At 38.6% G+C, this 15989-nt stretch overlaps 1 protein-coding gene across 5 annotated transcripts in view; it reads right to left on the bottom strand.

Annotated features, from left to right (window-relative positions):
* Window positions 1-15989, bottom strand: part of NPNT (nephronectin) — a 74429-nt gene that overhangs the window by 26199 nt on the left and 32241 nt on the right. For 3 of the 5 annotated variants that reach the window (XM_060148552.1, XM_060148553.1, XM_060148551.1), the window contains 5 exons: window positions 6872-6991; window positions 5191-5310; window positions 3420-3554; window positions 2957-3079; window positions 1221-1598 (listed from right to left, as the gene is read on the bottom strand). In XM_060148552.1, the coding sequence (XP_060004535.1) occupies window positions 1221-1598; window positions 2957-3079; window positions 3420-3554; window positions 5191-5310; window positions 6872-6991 (876 nt within the window). Of the gene's footprint in view, window positions 1-1220; window positions 1599-2956; window positions 3080-3419; window positions 3555-5190; window positions 5311-6871; window positions 6992-11355; window positions 11449-15989 lie in introns of all 5 variants that reach the window. The other 2 variants (XM_060148549.1, XM_060148550.1) reach the window with 1 other exon arrangement.

Genomic DNA, 15989 nt, shown 5'->3' with positions numbered 1-15989 from the left:
TCAAACTAAAAAGCTTCTGCACAGCAAAAGAAACCATCAACAAAACGAAAAGACAACCTATGGAATGGGAAAAAATGTTTGCCAATCATGTATCTGGCAAGGGGTTAACATCTAAAATATATAGGGAACTCATACCACTTAATAGCAAAAAATCCAATAATCCAGTTAAAAAGTGGGCAAAGGACCTGAACAGGCATTTGTCCAAAGAAGATATACTAAATGGCCAGCAGATACATGAAAAGATGCTCAGCATCATTAATTATTAGGGAATGCAAATCAAAACCACAATGAGATATCACCTCATACCTGTTAGAATGGCTGTTTACCAAAAGGACAAGAGATAACAAGTGGGTGAGGGTGTGGAGATAAGGGAACCCTGATGCGCTGTTGGTGGGATTTTAAGCCGGTGCAGCCACTATGGAAAACAGTATGGAGGTTCCACAAAACACTGAAAACAGAACTACCATATGATCCAGCAATCGTAGTTCTGGGAATATATCCAAAGGAAATAAAAACACTATGCGTAAGAGATATCTGCACCTCTTCGTTCACAGCATTATTTACAATAGCCAAGACATGGAAACAACCGAAGTGTCCACTGACAGATGAATGAAGAAATTGTGGTATATATAAACATATCTACAGTGTAATATTAGTGAGCCGTAACAATGAGAAGATCCTGCCATCTGAGACAACATGGATGGACCTTGAGGATAGAATGCTAAGTGAAATAAATCTGACAGAGAAAGGCAAATACTGTACATGACCTCACTTATATGTGGACTGTTAAAAGAAAACAAACCCATAGAAAAAGGGATCAGATTTGTGGTTACTAGAGGTGGGAAGGGAAAACAGGATGAAGGTGGTCAAAAGGTACAAATCCAGTTATAAGATACACTAGTACCAGGGATGTAGCATACAACAATATATACAACAACGACTATAGTTATACCTGCTGTATAACTTATATGGAAGTTGTTAAGACAGTAAGTCCTAAGAGTTCCCAACCCAAAGAAAAAAATGTGTTTTCCTTTTTCTTCTATTTTGTATCTACGTGAAATGATGGATGTTAACTAAACATACTGTGGTAATCATTTCATGATACGGACAAGCCAAACCACTATGCTGTACTCAAACGTATACGGTGCTGTATGTCAATTACATCTCAATAAAACTGGGAAAAAAACCCTCAAAAAAATGTGGTAACGTTTATGACTCACTGAACACATCTCCTCGGGGTTTCTGAGGCTCTGTCTGTATCCTGTTGTCAACTGTAATCCTTCTTGGAGACACAGTGGCAACTGGTGCTACACTTGTCAGGCTGGTGGTTGGTCCTCCTGGGGCTGCTGCTGGTGGAGGTGTTCTGAGTTCTGTGGGTGGGGCAGGCTGTGGCGCTGGCTTCAGGGCAGGTCTTGCTGTTGGCTCAGAGGTGGGCCTGCTGGTAATGACAGCAGGTACATAGGGTGTCTTCAGAGGCCACCTAGTACTTCTGACATCAGGGATCCAATTACTGTGTCCTCCATCGCCCCTTGAAATGGTACCATTTTCCTTTGGTACATGAATTGGACCTGAAGGTTCAATCATGACTTTTGGAATATCTAAAACAGTAAATGTATTTAAATTAGTGTACAACCCTCTCACCTTAAGAAGTAAAATATCAAATTGCAAAAAACAAACACATCAAAATACCTCATGCCAACTGGTTTACTTTTCACATTGAGAATATTCCCCTACTGTTAAGTCAGGCTGTTTTCCAAAAAAAATTAGTATGTGTGTGTATATGTAATATATACACATATATATTCATACACACATATATCTATTTGGTGGATATACACAAAAATTATATTGTTTTTCTGTAATGAAATGTATCATCTGAAACATAAAATGTTTTAAGTATTTGTAAAGTGGAAAGAGAGAAGAATCAATTAGATTTTTAAATGCAGAGATATTTTAAAATTTTAAAATATGAGAAATGTATATTTAGAGTCTATGTTAAGTGTCTCCATGGTATGTGTATATTATAAAATCATGTTTAGAATTGTCTGAAGACTAATAGTTTTCTCTTCCACACTTTATATAAATCAAATTCACACAAATACATTTACATTAAATGTTCTACTCACTGTTTTATATTTGGTTTTCCTTCCCCTTTACTAATTTATACAATTGCTTTCTAAAAAAAAATTTCAGAGGTCACCAAGATCACCTGTGGAAACTCTGTCCTTGATTGTATTCACCGAAAGGAATTAATATTTAATCTTCTTGTAAGCATATATTCCAGACTGGGAGTATAACTACATGACCCTTCAAAACTCCTTTAATCCTCATGGTTTTATGCCCCATGATTTTCAGTAAATATTTTACTCCAGAAATTTAAAAAATGATCTATCGTTGCATGAAATGTATGCTAAATTGTGGCCTTTGGTTTGTGAAACTTTCATCTTGGAGGGTACTTTTTTAATGTTTATCTACTGACATACATAGCCATACTACAAATAGAGCTTATAAAATTTAAAAAGCAAAACAGTTCTGAACGTAGAGAAAATAAATATGGAAATGATTTTTTAAGAGCAGAATTGGAGGCATAAAACAGAGGAAAGAATATATTCAGATTATCCCACCATTATAATCTAATGTTAATGACAAACATACATTTAAAATCAAATTCTCAAGGAGGGCTCTATAATTTCGTACCAGCTGAGAAGCTACTGAGAGAGTTTAGTCAAGGAACTGAATGCTTTTAAGATTAGAATGTATTACTGAGTCTTTAATTTTTAAAAATTACTGAGCAAGTGATTTTATTGTTTGTGGAAATCACGGACTAGTATTACTAGATATGAAAAGTGATATTCGTTTGATAATTAATCTTGTTCCCTATCTTTCCTAGTAATGGCCTTTGTGTAATCTTGTACTTCCTGCTGGAATTTAGAGCTGGGAGACAAGCATGACTCACAAACACAATTCAGTCCATCGCCCTGGTATCCGTCTTTACATTTACACTTGTAGGACCCGTGTACGTTGTAACATCGAGCAAAGGTGCTGCATTGATACTGACCAAGGGAGCATTCATCTATATCTGCATCAGGAAGTAGGAAAAGAAGAGGTTTATTTGGGAGATAAATATGATTACACATAAAATAAATATGATTATTTTATGATAAATATGATTACACCAAAAATACACAGTTTCAAATAAAATTTTTTTTTGCAATGTGAAGGTTCACGTAAAATTGGCAGATAAAGAGAAGAAATAAAGTAGCGTGCACCCAGAACTGCTAGTGTTTGAGTTTCACTTCTGTTTGTTTAATTTAATGCCAGTACCCTCCCCTGCCCTTGACATCCCAGTCATCACCATAATTAAGAGACCTTTCCGCTCCACAGGAAAAAACAACACAAAGCAAGGGCGGGTTCATTACCGTGACATTGGTATTTGCCTCCAATGTACATGAGGTCGAAGCCTTTATGACATTTGCAGATGTAACTCCCAAAAGTGTTGACACACTGCCTGTATCTAGGGCAGGAGGCTCTTCCAGTAGCACATTCATCAATGTCTAGAAACATAAGCCAATGCGTCTTAGGAAGGGCAACAGCACGTTCAGATGGAGGAGCTTTTAAAATACACTACTATCTGCAAATGGTTGTGCGCACGTAGTGGCTCATCATAAATGTTATCCAGCTGGTTGCCCTGACAGGCAACATAAATCCCATATCTCCAAATTTCAACTCATCCTTCTAAGCCAAGCCGTCCCCCTGTTGTACCGTATCTCAGCATGCACTGCACCTGTATCCCCCACCAGTTGCTTCAACTAGAAACATGAGTCATCCTTGACAACCATATTTCCCTTAACCTCAGCTGATTCTACCTCTGACAAATTCTTTGAACTCATTTACTCTGCTCTTCACCCACTGCCTTTACCCTAGCCCAAGCCACCATTTCCCAGGATAGACTATTCCAAGAGCCTCCAAACTGGCCTTTTCCCTGCCAATCTTAGCCTCTCCAAAGCATTCCCACTCCACTGTCAACAAATGATTTTATTAAGACATAAGAAGGGATTGTTCCCATGCTCAAAACTCTCAACTGTTTCTACTTGCTTTCTGAATTCATTCCTCATTCCTCATCACGTCTTTGACGACCTTGTAATGAACAGTCCTCACCCATCTCACTGGCTGTATCTCAAGCCACCCCCCACCCCATACTCTGTACTTAAGGATATGGTTTTCTTTCTTTCAGAACCTCAAACAGACCAACCTCTCTTTCACTGCAGTGCTCTGCAACGTTTTCACCAGCTTGGCTGATTCTTCATGTGGCCAATGGTCCATGTCTAACTTCAGGGCTTTCCTTGACCATTATTTTCTAAAATAGATCCTTTTTGTTTTTTACTCCCTTAGTTATTCATATTAACACTTGGCATTGTTTGTAATTTTACTGAATATTTCTTTCTTTTCTGCCTCTTCCAGAGGATTGAAATCTTGTCTGCTTTGTCCATTACTCTATATCCTAGCACTTAGCACAGTGCCTGGTATATAGAAAGTACTCAGTAAATATCTCTTGAGCCCCTAAATACCTCCATTCATTCCATGCTTACTACATGTGAGGTACCGTGCTAAGCTCTTTGCGTTCATGATCTCATTCAATCCTCACAAGGACATTACTCCCATTTTAAAGATGAGAAGACTGAAGCTCCAAGAAAGGAAGCCTCTTACCTAAGGTTACATATCAAGTCTATAGCAGAGCCAGGTTTAAAATCAAAGCCCAGACTCTTAACCACAATCTTTTACTGCCTTCCTAATTTACAGGGGGAAAAAAAAAAAACTAACCCTTTAGTGCAATACATACAGTCTAGCCCTGTCTACCAGCTCAGCTTCAATACTCATTGCCTCTTACGTCCTAGAAATACTGAGCTCTTCTTGTTCCCTGAATATTATGCTCCCTCTAAACTTCGATGCCTTTGCACGTGTGGTTTCCTCTGCCTGAAGCTTCCTCCTGTCCCTCATTTTTTTTTGGAAACAAAGTTTCCACGGTCTTTTCACAGATAGAGGTCCCCTTCTGAGACATCTGATATTGTCTAAAGGATAGCTAATTACCTGATGTTAAGTAACTGCCCTTTTTCCTTCCTGCCATCACATTTCACTTTCTTCCTTACCCTAGAGAGACTGCTGATAGAGATGCTTGATTTTACAACTCACCCACACAGGTCCTCCCATCAGGAGCCAGCCGTAGGCCAGGAGAGGGGCACTGGCACCGAATTTGTCCTTTGACAACATCACAGCCATACTGACAGTTTGCCATGGAGCACGTCAGGGCACCTGGAAAGACAGTGACTGTCCGAGAGAGGCAGAGGGCATACTCTGTACCTAATATAACTATGTTTTCTACTTGTCCTGAAATCAGTGACACTGAATCAACAATGCAGATGAAAAGGGCTTAGTTCTCCAACAGTCTAAAGAAAGTCAAAAATAGGAGGAAGAACACAAAGACCTTCTTCCCTCGGATAATTAAGAAGGGAACCAGCTCTGTTAGCATCTGGGGAAGACCTTTAATGTATTTGAAGAAATAGCAGACAAATGTAAAACTTTATCTCAGAGAGATTATCTGGAAGCTTTTCCAGTGGCCAAGGAAATTGGAGCATTGAGGTATTTTTCCAGATTACTCATGTTAAGTGCTGGTCTTAACTAAGGCATCCAAGTAACTGTCTCAACCATCCATTAAACTTCTCCAGGCACAGCAGATTTCCCACTGAGTTGTACAATGTTAGAGGATTCTAGCATCACTGCCACATGTTAATAAACATGAACTCACCTTACTGCAAAAAGTTCCATGCTAAATATGCAATGATAAATAAAATCAGCTAACCTTTTTTATTTTATAAAATGCAACCCAGTTAGAGAGAGACAACTGATAATTAACTGATTGATAATTAACCAATTTAACTGACAGTTCAGTAAAATTAAAAATCAAGTCATCAATTGTTGGATATCATAGAACCACAATCTCAATTCAATGTTCAGCCTGCAGAGAATTTCAGGCCATTGTCTGTTTTATAAACACATCAGAATGATAGTAGGAAACACCATCCATTTCTTTCTTACAAAGACACAGATGAAATCTACCTTTATGTTATTATAATCATTTTTTTTAATTTGAAGTAGGTTTTTTTTTTTAAGAAAAAAACTTAGTCTTCAGACTACTATAAAGAAATGTAAAAATGAAGTGAGGGGCTTCCCTGGCGGCGCAGTGGTTGAGAGTCCGCCTGCCGATGCAGCGGACACGGGTTCGTGCCCCGGTCCGGGAAGATCCCACATGCCGCGGAGCGGCTGGGCCCGTGAGCCGTGGCCGCTGAGCCTGCGCGTCCAGAGCCTGTGCTCCACAACGGGAGAGGCCACAACAGTGAGAGGCCCGTGTACCGCAAAAAAAAAAAAAAAAAATGAAGTGAGGAGGTACTTATGGACGGTTTATACTCAATCACCAGGCTGGATGGATTCTCTACCAGCAAATAATTTAGTGTCCATCCTTACCAAGAGCACAACAGCCCTCAAATGGTCACCAACGTTCTTTTTCTACATGGAATAGTTCTATGCCCAGATAGAAGACAAGCAGAAAAGTGCTAGGAAAAACGTTAGAAAATACATTCGTTTTGTGAGTCTTGTTCTAAAGACCATTTCCGAATCAATTTAACATTGGCAGCCCTGACAAAAGAATGTTAGACATCTACAGTGGGCAACTCTTATTTTGATTTTCCATTCCTTAGGCACACATACAAACACGTGCTCACATCCTGTTTAGGAGGAGGGCTAGGAGGCCACTTTTCACACACTCCCAGAGCACAGCATGAAGTCAAGCCCAGAGCAGTTAAGATTCTTGACATACTTGAGCAGGATCCATCCGGCATAAGCATGTATCCGTTGAGACAGTAGCACTTGTAGCTGCCGTAAGTGTTCATGCACCTGTGCTTGCAGGGCCGCGGCTTCAGGCCACACTCGTTTAAATCTGAAAAGAATGGGGTTGAAGCAGAAATTTGACAAAGCCTCAACATTAAAGCAAACCACTGAAAATGCTTCTCTATTCCGAAGAATGAAGAAGAAGAGTCAGTCAAGCTATAGTAACCAGCCATTTACGTAAGAGATAGAGTCTGTTCACAGTGTCTTCGTTTTAATGCTGGTTACACTGGGGGCCACCAGGAGTTTCCTATCAGAGGTGACCGAAAGCCTTATAATAATGGAAGGCCGTGTGAATTTCTGAAGCTTAAGTAATGTAGTGCATGTGATCTCTGTTTACAAAGGACAGTTGGGAAGATTCCCCTCACAGACACGTGGCTTATCATCCCTAGAAAGAGCAGAGCACAAACCATCTTTCTGACTCCAGAACCTCAAAATATCTGGGTGATACTACTAGATTCACTCCTGACAATGTGATCTTCCTATTTCAATTTCTTCCTGTCTCTGTTTAAAGAACATACTGTGTGAGCCTATCTTAGTTTACAGAAAGTACACGGATTTTTAACACTAGACTGCTTTGACCTTCCCAAAGAAAAGCTCTTTTTTCAGAGGATAGAAGCTCATTGAATTAGAGTGATCAATACTGAGGTTCCTCTTGTTCAATCTTATAAAGTGTATATTGATCTCAGATTAAAGAAGAAATGTCAGTCTCCTACTTTACTAAAGCATTTGAGTCACAAAACAAACTTAAAAAAAAAAAAAAAGACCCTCCAACATCATAGTTTCATTCATTCTGCAGTTAGGAAGGGCATAAAGAAATACTAGTGGATAATATATAATAGATTATCATTATGTATTTCAGGTTTATTGGTTTAAATATCAATATGAAGTGAGTAAATAAACTTCACTTGAGAATTTTCCAACTCAAGTTGAACACTGCCTCAAGTGAAAATAAATCTCATAATGACAAATATATACTGGAACAGTAATGTCCAAAATATAGACTTCATTAAGAAGAAATGACATGTTTATTTTGTCTGCACTGCCAGCATAAGTACCTGATTAGCATAATTTAATTATCTACTAATCCATATCGTCAAATCAGAAATAAGGATATATCTAGTTGCAAGTTGTTTTCAAATCTAACCAAATTTAAATCTTGCCAACTTGGCCTTTTTTCTAACCTTAACACAACTGTAAGCAGATCTGCAAGTGGGTGAAGCCTGCGGAGGTTACATAAATAAACCAGACGCCTTCATCATCTCCTATGCCTTCTTTAATTTTAAACGTCATACTCTCTTGCCCAGTCAAGGGTATTCACTTCACTTCTCATATTCTTCTACCTTGTATTTTAATATTTATTAAAAATTAGAGTCAGGGAATCTTTTCTCATGTTCTAAGAGGAGTTAATTATCATGCCTAATATGTCCCTGCAGATGCACATCTGGCTTTGAAAAATCCCTGATTGACATTATAGTAAACAGTATTTAAATCCGAATATATTGTTAGAGAAAGGCTTTGTGTTTTAAATATTCTTTTGTACTTAAGTAGAAATATAACAGAAGAGTACAACAAATAACAGAGTAAGACTGAATCCTATACCTCAAGGGTAGGATACTGATGGATATAAAATGTGTCAATTAAGAACCCTTAAGTTTATTCTTAACAAGCCCCAGAAACTTCCGTGTGTTCCTGATGGGAACTGGTTAGATATTTATAGCTCCAGGCAGCTCACATACAAGGTGTATTTACGCCGATGGAAATTTCTTCAGACGCTATGGCCATGAACTAAAGCTGAGGCCACTCCAGTCTTGGCTGATAAAGGGCCCCTTAGGATGGCTATGAGAGTCTTTATGATCCAGACTGGGGTTGCTGGTGGTCTTCAATCCAAATTTATCTTTCCCTTCCCATAAGCAAAAGCACTTTGGGGTTAAGAATCATGAAACTGAAAGGAAATGTAAAATCGATAAGATGTCATAATTCCAATAAAAAGACCCAAACCAACCTGAGAATCACCTATGAAATAATATGGAAAAGGAAATAAACAGGCAGCATTCAGTGGGCAAATGTAGAGATGCTTGCTGGCTATTTTACTATTAATAAACTGACACGTAAGTATCCAGATAGGCTGAAAGCAATTTGAGAAAGCTGCACTCTAACAGTCGGTGACGGGCTGGATGACACTCCCTAATAGTTAGCTGGCTGCTGTCGAGGTCCCCCGTGACTGCTACCATTGCCACTGACCACACGCATGTGTCTCCTAAAAACTTCCCACTGACCCTTACAAAACCACTGCAGAAACGATGAAATAGGATTCCATAATAGTCAACAATGATCAATTTTTACCAAATATCAGAACTTTGCTAAAGCAGGAAGCTTCAAAAGATTAAAAGCATCTGGTGTCCTGGTGATGAACTTTTTCCTCAATATTCAGGGTTTCTAGTCTATGATTATTATACCTTATTTTCTTACTGACCAAATGCCTTATAAAATTGAGTTAATACTTGCTGCTTCCAAAATGTCTTGGATTATAGACCTAGTGACAGTTTTATTACTATCAGATTAAGGCAGAAATTCAAAAATGACACTTCCAATTTATAGTAAATGCTCCTATAATAATAAGCAAAATGTAGAGAACAATTACTCTTGATCTCACTTTCTCAAATCAATCTTAAAAGTTGATAAGAGAATGTAGGAAGAAAACTTCAGTGTCTTTATTTTAAATTTACTTAAATCTTGCTCTTTTTTCTAGAAGTTTGTGATGTAACATACCCTATAAGGAAAATCTATGATAAAAAACTAATGAATTCGGGCTTCCCTGGTGGCGCAGTGGTTGAGAGTCCACCTGCCGATGCAGGGGACACAGGTTCATGCCCTGGTCCGGGAGGATCCCACACGCCGCGGAGCGGCTGTGCCCATGAGCCATGGCCGCTGAGCCTGCGCGTCCGGAGCCTGTGCTCCGCAACGGGAGAGGCCACAACAGTGAGAGGCCTGTGTACCGCAAACAAACAAACAAACAAAACTAATGAATTCTATCATGTACCTATCTTACATCAAGGACAGAACTTTACAATTAAACCACTTATATTCAAATGCTTAAATTGTTGTATATACAATTCTTAAAGAGCATCTATTCCAGTCAGGAGTATATTTTAGCAAGTTGGTGAATTCAGGAGCTTGGGTTGGGGGAGAAGGGGAAGGGGCTGGTTCAGAACAAAAAATGCAAGCTGCGCAGCATTATAATTACACTTCAGGAAGAAAAAAGGATCAGAAATTTTATTAGCATGCAGACACTGAAAAGTGCTTGAAAATCTGGAAGAGATTAATTGAGTATGATAGCCCAATGGATTTTTAAGGAAAATAATCTTTCATTCATTCAATGTAATTTGGACCATTTTTTTTCCCTTTGAGGCTTAAACTGTGCAATGTCTCAGAAGTCTAAGCTTCTACATTTTATCTGACTCAAGTGGAGGCCACAGGCAAACAGATCTCAATATGTCAACTGCCATAACTTTTACTCTTTAAATTTTTAATTATATACTTCCATAAAAAATTTTTTTAAAAGAAAAAAAAATTTCAATGATTCTGAAATTCATCTCATTGCCCTAATTTCTTGATCCAAATGCATCAAGCTCCCTATGAGCAGAAACAGTAATTGATAATTTAAATGAGTTTAATTCAGTCATTCTAAGTTCCTAAATGTATGAGTGAGTGAGGAATAAAGTCTTTTAGAAATACTGTAGAGTCATACTGCCACCTAATTTTTCTACAAAATCTTCCAGCCTAATGACATTAATACTTTTGGTGTTTCTATTGTCACACCAGTCCTGTAGGTGAAGAGAGCAGGGGTTACTCTCCTTCTATTACGAACTGTTTTGCTAAGACTTGCTCTCAATCATTGAGCTACTTCAGCGCCGTGCTAGAACCAGAACTCAGGCTTTCTAGTATCACAAAATGTTCACCAAAAGAAGGAAGCTAATGTATGGTTTGATTTCCAAGTGACCTAAAAACTCTACACCCCAAATGTGGTCATGGGGAAGAGGACTTGAGCGCTTCTAAAATCTATTTAGCGAAAGTCATCAAAACCCCAATCTCAGGTGCTTTGGAATTCCTGACTTCACCTACACAGGAAAACAAAAGTTATTTTGTTATCTGATTTTTTAGAAAACATTTTGAAACCCAGAGAAGAAGAAGAAAAGCAACGGATACTTGAGGCAGGGAAAGGACAGTGGAGGCTCCGGGCGCTGTAGAGCACAGAGAATCAGCACCAATTCCTGCTACTTGCTTCACATGCTCAGGAATGTGGAGGACTAGGTACTCCGGGGGTGAGTCTTCAGAACATTGGCAAGAAGTGACAGCACTGCAGGAAGCCGTGCAGGTGGGAGGAGCAGACCACCTGAGATAATGCACGCTCACCCCTTGAAGGTAAACTTGTGGCTTGATGATCCAGGGGTTGTGAAAGAGGCTGTTCACTGCCTTGGTCAAGAGGAGTTGGGTACAAGTGTTCGTCTTCACACCAGGAAGAAGGTAATAAGAGTCAACTTTGAACTGATGTCATTTTTAGCCCTAAAAATCTTTATAAGTGTATATTAAACAATTACATAAAGTTGGTGGAGTTCAAAAAGAATGCTTTAGATACTTTACAAAAATTAGTTTCTAGTTCTTCTGGTTTCTCTTTTTTAATTTTAATTTCTGTTCCTTAAAATTTATCACTGCTATTTTGTGTCCCAAGAACACACAAACATTATAAGTTAACATCCACGTACATCCTCATATCGATTTTTTTAAGCACCAGAAAGGAGATGGTCCTTTTTCAAAAGATGATTTTAGTCATCAACACAGACAGAAAACTCAAAACAACAGATTATGTAAAAACGGATTATTATCAACCTGCTCTGTTTAGGTACACCTAGGTCTTATAGGACCAATTTAAAATCTTTTCCTATATTATTGTGTTGTCCAATAGTTTAAAACACTCCAGAATTATGCATAAATTTATGATTTGCGTAAAGATCTCATTTAAATAAATAACACAATAGATCATGGATGTTTTAATTCAAGTGTAAGAACTATGTCACATTTAGGTCACATTTAATTAGAATATACATAAGACACCCCATGCAAAGACGGATAGGACTGAGATATCTGGAGCTGGAAAAAAAAGAGAAGAATATACATAAGATGCTTTCTGCAAAAAATGGTAACTGTGGCCATTATTACCCAACCAAAATATTATAAGATGGGTGAGACCCAAAGTAGAGTCAAAGAGGTAATCCCATCCTGTTTCAAGACTTCGTATTATTAACAGCCAGTAAACTTCCAAATTAAATGAACATTGGTTCCTGGGGTTGAAACCACATATCATTCAAACACTAAGGCCTTAAGAAACTCCCTTAATATTAGGGTTAAAGCACTTCGACTATTGTGCTAAGGAAAGCAATCAACTGAGGCTTAACTAGCTCACCAAAGTTTACCGTCTGGTTCTGTGCTATAAGATACCGATTCTTTCCTTGGGGTAAGGAATTCAACACGTGAAACATAAACCATGTCAAAACATTAATAATTGATATTTATAAATTATTTCTTCTGAAATTATTATAAAGCATGCTGTAAATTCAAAAGAACATCTTTCATTCCTGAAAATATGCAATGATATGGTATATTACATACCCCAAATTATTCTCTAATGGGAAAGTTATGAAAAAGATTATTATCTATAATAGTATCCCTTTTTAGCTGAGGAGATTTGTATGGGTACAGAGACTCAAGGAGGGGGGAAATCTGAATGAATTAAAATTACCAGAGGGCTTCCCTGGTGGCGCAGTGGTTAAGAATCTGCCTGCCAGTGCAGAGGACATGGGTTTGAGCCCTGGCCTGGGAAGATCCTACATGCCGCGGAGCAACTAAGCCTGTGCACCACAACTACTGAGCCTGTGCTCTAGAGCTCACGAGCCACAACTACTGAAGCCCACGCCCCTAGAGCCCGTGCTCCGCAATAAGAGAAGCCACTGAAATGAGAAGCCTGAGCACCGCAATGAAGAGTAGCCCCGGCTCGCCGCAACCAGGGAAAGCCCGCGTACAGCGACGAAGGCCCAAAGCAGCCAAAAATAAAAATAAATAAAATAAATAAATTTATTTAAAAAAAGATTACCAGAGAAAGTAAGGTGGGAAAAACCAAATCTTGCCAGGGTTCAGGTTAGAATTTCATCTACCACGAAAGGTACCTTGTGCCTTACAGAATATGGTCAGTCCAAGGCCATGATTTGATACATGATCTGGCTATGGCAAATCCGGAGAATAACTCAGAGGCAAGCAAAAGTCACCATCAGCAGATTCACACTAATCTTGTAACAAGTCTGCTAACTTAAGCCCGTTCCACAGTGGGCCTGCCCTGCTATGCCTGCTGCTCCCCAGGCAGCTCTGAAAGCACTCATCTGCTCAAGCTGTTCACTCATCCAAGCAAGTTCCCAGGGGGTGAGCTCCTAAAGCACACAGCTCGCAACACAATTTTTAGCGGATATATTTTTTGCCTTACACCAAAACCTACTTTTAATCAAATGTTAATTTCCAGTTCTGTGGAAATTAACTATTTCAAGTATACCTCTTCTTAACATTTCTCTCCTCAAGAAAAAAGAAACTAGGGACTTCCCTGACTGTCCATTGGTTAAGACTCCACGCTTCCACTGCAGGGGGCACAGGTTTGATCCCTAGACGGGGAACTAAGATCCCATGTGCCTCGTGGCCCTGCCAAAAAATAACAAACAAACAAAAAAACCCAAAACAAACAAACAACACCGCCGCCAAAACCTCTGTGCTTAAAAAAAAAAAAAAAGAAACATATTTGACTTCCCATATCTCTGAGGCATGTTTTCCATTTTATTAAAATGTATGGTCTGAATAAAAAACTGTCTAAGTTAATTTGTTATATAGCAGATACAGACAATTTGCTCTAATAATGTTTCTGGGGGTCTCTGGACAGCTCTCCCACTTACCTGGCTCACTCCTGGCTGCCTCTCTCACTCTGACAGATAGTCCACGATTCAGAGACTAAGGAGCTATACCAGACAACTCCATGGAATTCTTTCCCATTCCTATAGTGTTCAGGACCAAAAGCCATTATATGAAACAGTCACTAAGCAAATATTTAATGTGCACTTATCATCTGCAAATCATTTTGATAAAAGTTTTCGGGAACCTAGAAATCAGAGGGACCCCACAAAGGGTTCCTGCTCTCAAAGAACATAAACCTTCCCATCAAGAACTTGCCACAATTGCTTTTATGGTAAGGAAGGAAAAGAAAGAGATGATTAAAACACATAGGTTTACTATGGACTGGAATTTTATATTCAAGACTGAACCTGAAATTACATCTTCAGTGGCAGCACTATTTTTACAGGTGTCAAATCCCATTTTGCCACTAATAAAATCCTCCTCCCCCTAACTATATTTAGTTTTGGGAGGCAAGATTTCAACTCAGTATATTATATTTTTCTTAAGAGAAATGGGTATGTATTGCAGGGTAAAGTACATGGCAAACTGGTTTTCTGAAAATAAGAGATACCCAGAGATGGATCCATGTTCCAACGATAGTTTTAGTGTCTGAAGCACATTAAAGTTGAGGTAGTTCCTGCAAATAAATGTAAATGAATTTCTCTGCAATCTCAACAGTGGCTGCTTTTAATAAGTCTTCTATGTATACATTCCTGGCATCAGGACAACGAAGTTTTATGGTGTTGACATATTAAGGGAACCTTTGATGGTTTACGTGCAGCACTTAAAAAAAAGCAGCATGCTGGCACTCTCAGATGAACACTGACAACTCAGTAATCAGAACTGAACATGCTGCTACTTGAGAACTTACACGGGAGAGGAAAAATCAAATGGGTTTTTAAAAGAGTGAACTGAGATAATAAGAACCCCACTTATTTTGAAAATACTACCCACGTATGTTAGGTAAATTCCAAGTTAAAAAATATATTATTAGAAAAGAAACTTTGGAAAATATCAGCTATCAGTCAAGTAGCTGATACTAAAGAACACACTTGAGAATAAACAGCTTGTCCTACCATTGGACACGTCACATTTTACTAACATGGATTTCATCTGGTTCAGGAACAATTACATATACTTTCAAATTTCAGTGTTCCTAATTCTTGTGAAAACTATGTCTATAAATCATGAGTTTACATGACACACTTAAAGGAGTATCAGATACTGAAGAATAAGAGTATTTCAACAAGATTATTTCTGTATCAGGTGAGGCCAACTATGTATCTATGGGACAGTTAGACCCTACATAACCCTTTCATTTGACATTTAAAATGCTAGGAAAAGGACTTCCCTGGTGGTGCAGTAGTTAAGAATCCGCCTGCCAATGCAGGGGACACAGGTTCGATGCCTGGTCCGGGAAGATCCCACATGCCACGGAGCAACTAAGCCCATGAGCCACAACTACTGAAGCGCACGTGCCGTAGAACCCGTGCTCCACAACAAGAGAAGCCACTGCAATGAGAAGCCCGCGCACCGCAACAAAGAGTAGCCCATGCTCGCTGCAACTAGAGAAAGCTGCACACAGCAACGAAGACCCGACGCAGCCAAATAAATAAATAAAAATTTAAAATGCTAGGGAATATTACTTTAAGGAATAAGTGAAAAATTTTACTCTTCTTTCCTTGCATCTTTCTAGTGAAATCTAACCCTATCTTTTCTTTATTTCTGTATTTTTCTTTTTAACACCTAATGGTAGAAAGTTTTCGGTTGAAATTAATGAAAAAGACAAGTCTTGTCAGCCTTGTAATGCAGCATGCGTCAGAGGATCACATTTCCAATGACGTTTTCTTCATCCAAAACTACACTGGTAGAAAGAACAGGAGTTACATAGACAATTGCTCTAAGTTGACACAGCAGATCTTTTAACAACTACTTTTGTGAACTTGGACAAGACACTGAATATCCCTGATGTCTCTTCAAATGAAAAATGAAATATTACTTATAGCTTATTATAATAAATAACACTCTACCTCCTAATGCTATTGTAGTGATGAAAATAG

This window comes from Lagenorhynchus albirostris, chromosome 4 (assembly GCF_949774975.1).
Source record: "Lagenorhynchus albirostris chromosome 4, mLagAlb1.1, whole genome shotgun sequence".
Taxonomy (NCBI): domain Eukaryota; kingdom Metazoa; phylum Chordata; class Mammalia; order Artiodactyla; family Delphinidae; genus Lagenorhynchus; species Lagenorhynchus albirostris.
The sequence above is the reverse complement of the archived record's forward strand: the minus strand, read 5'-3'. Positions and strand labels throughout refer to the sequence as shown.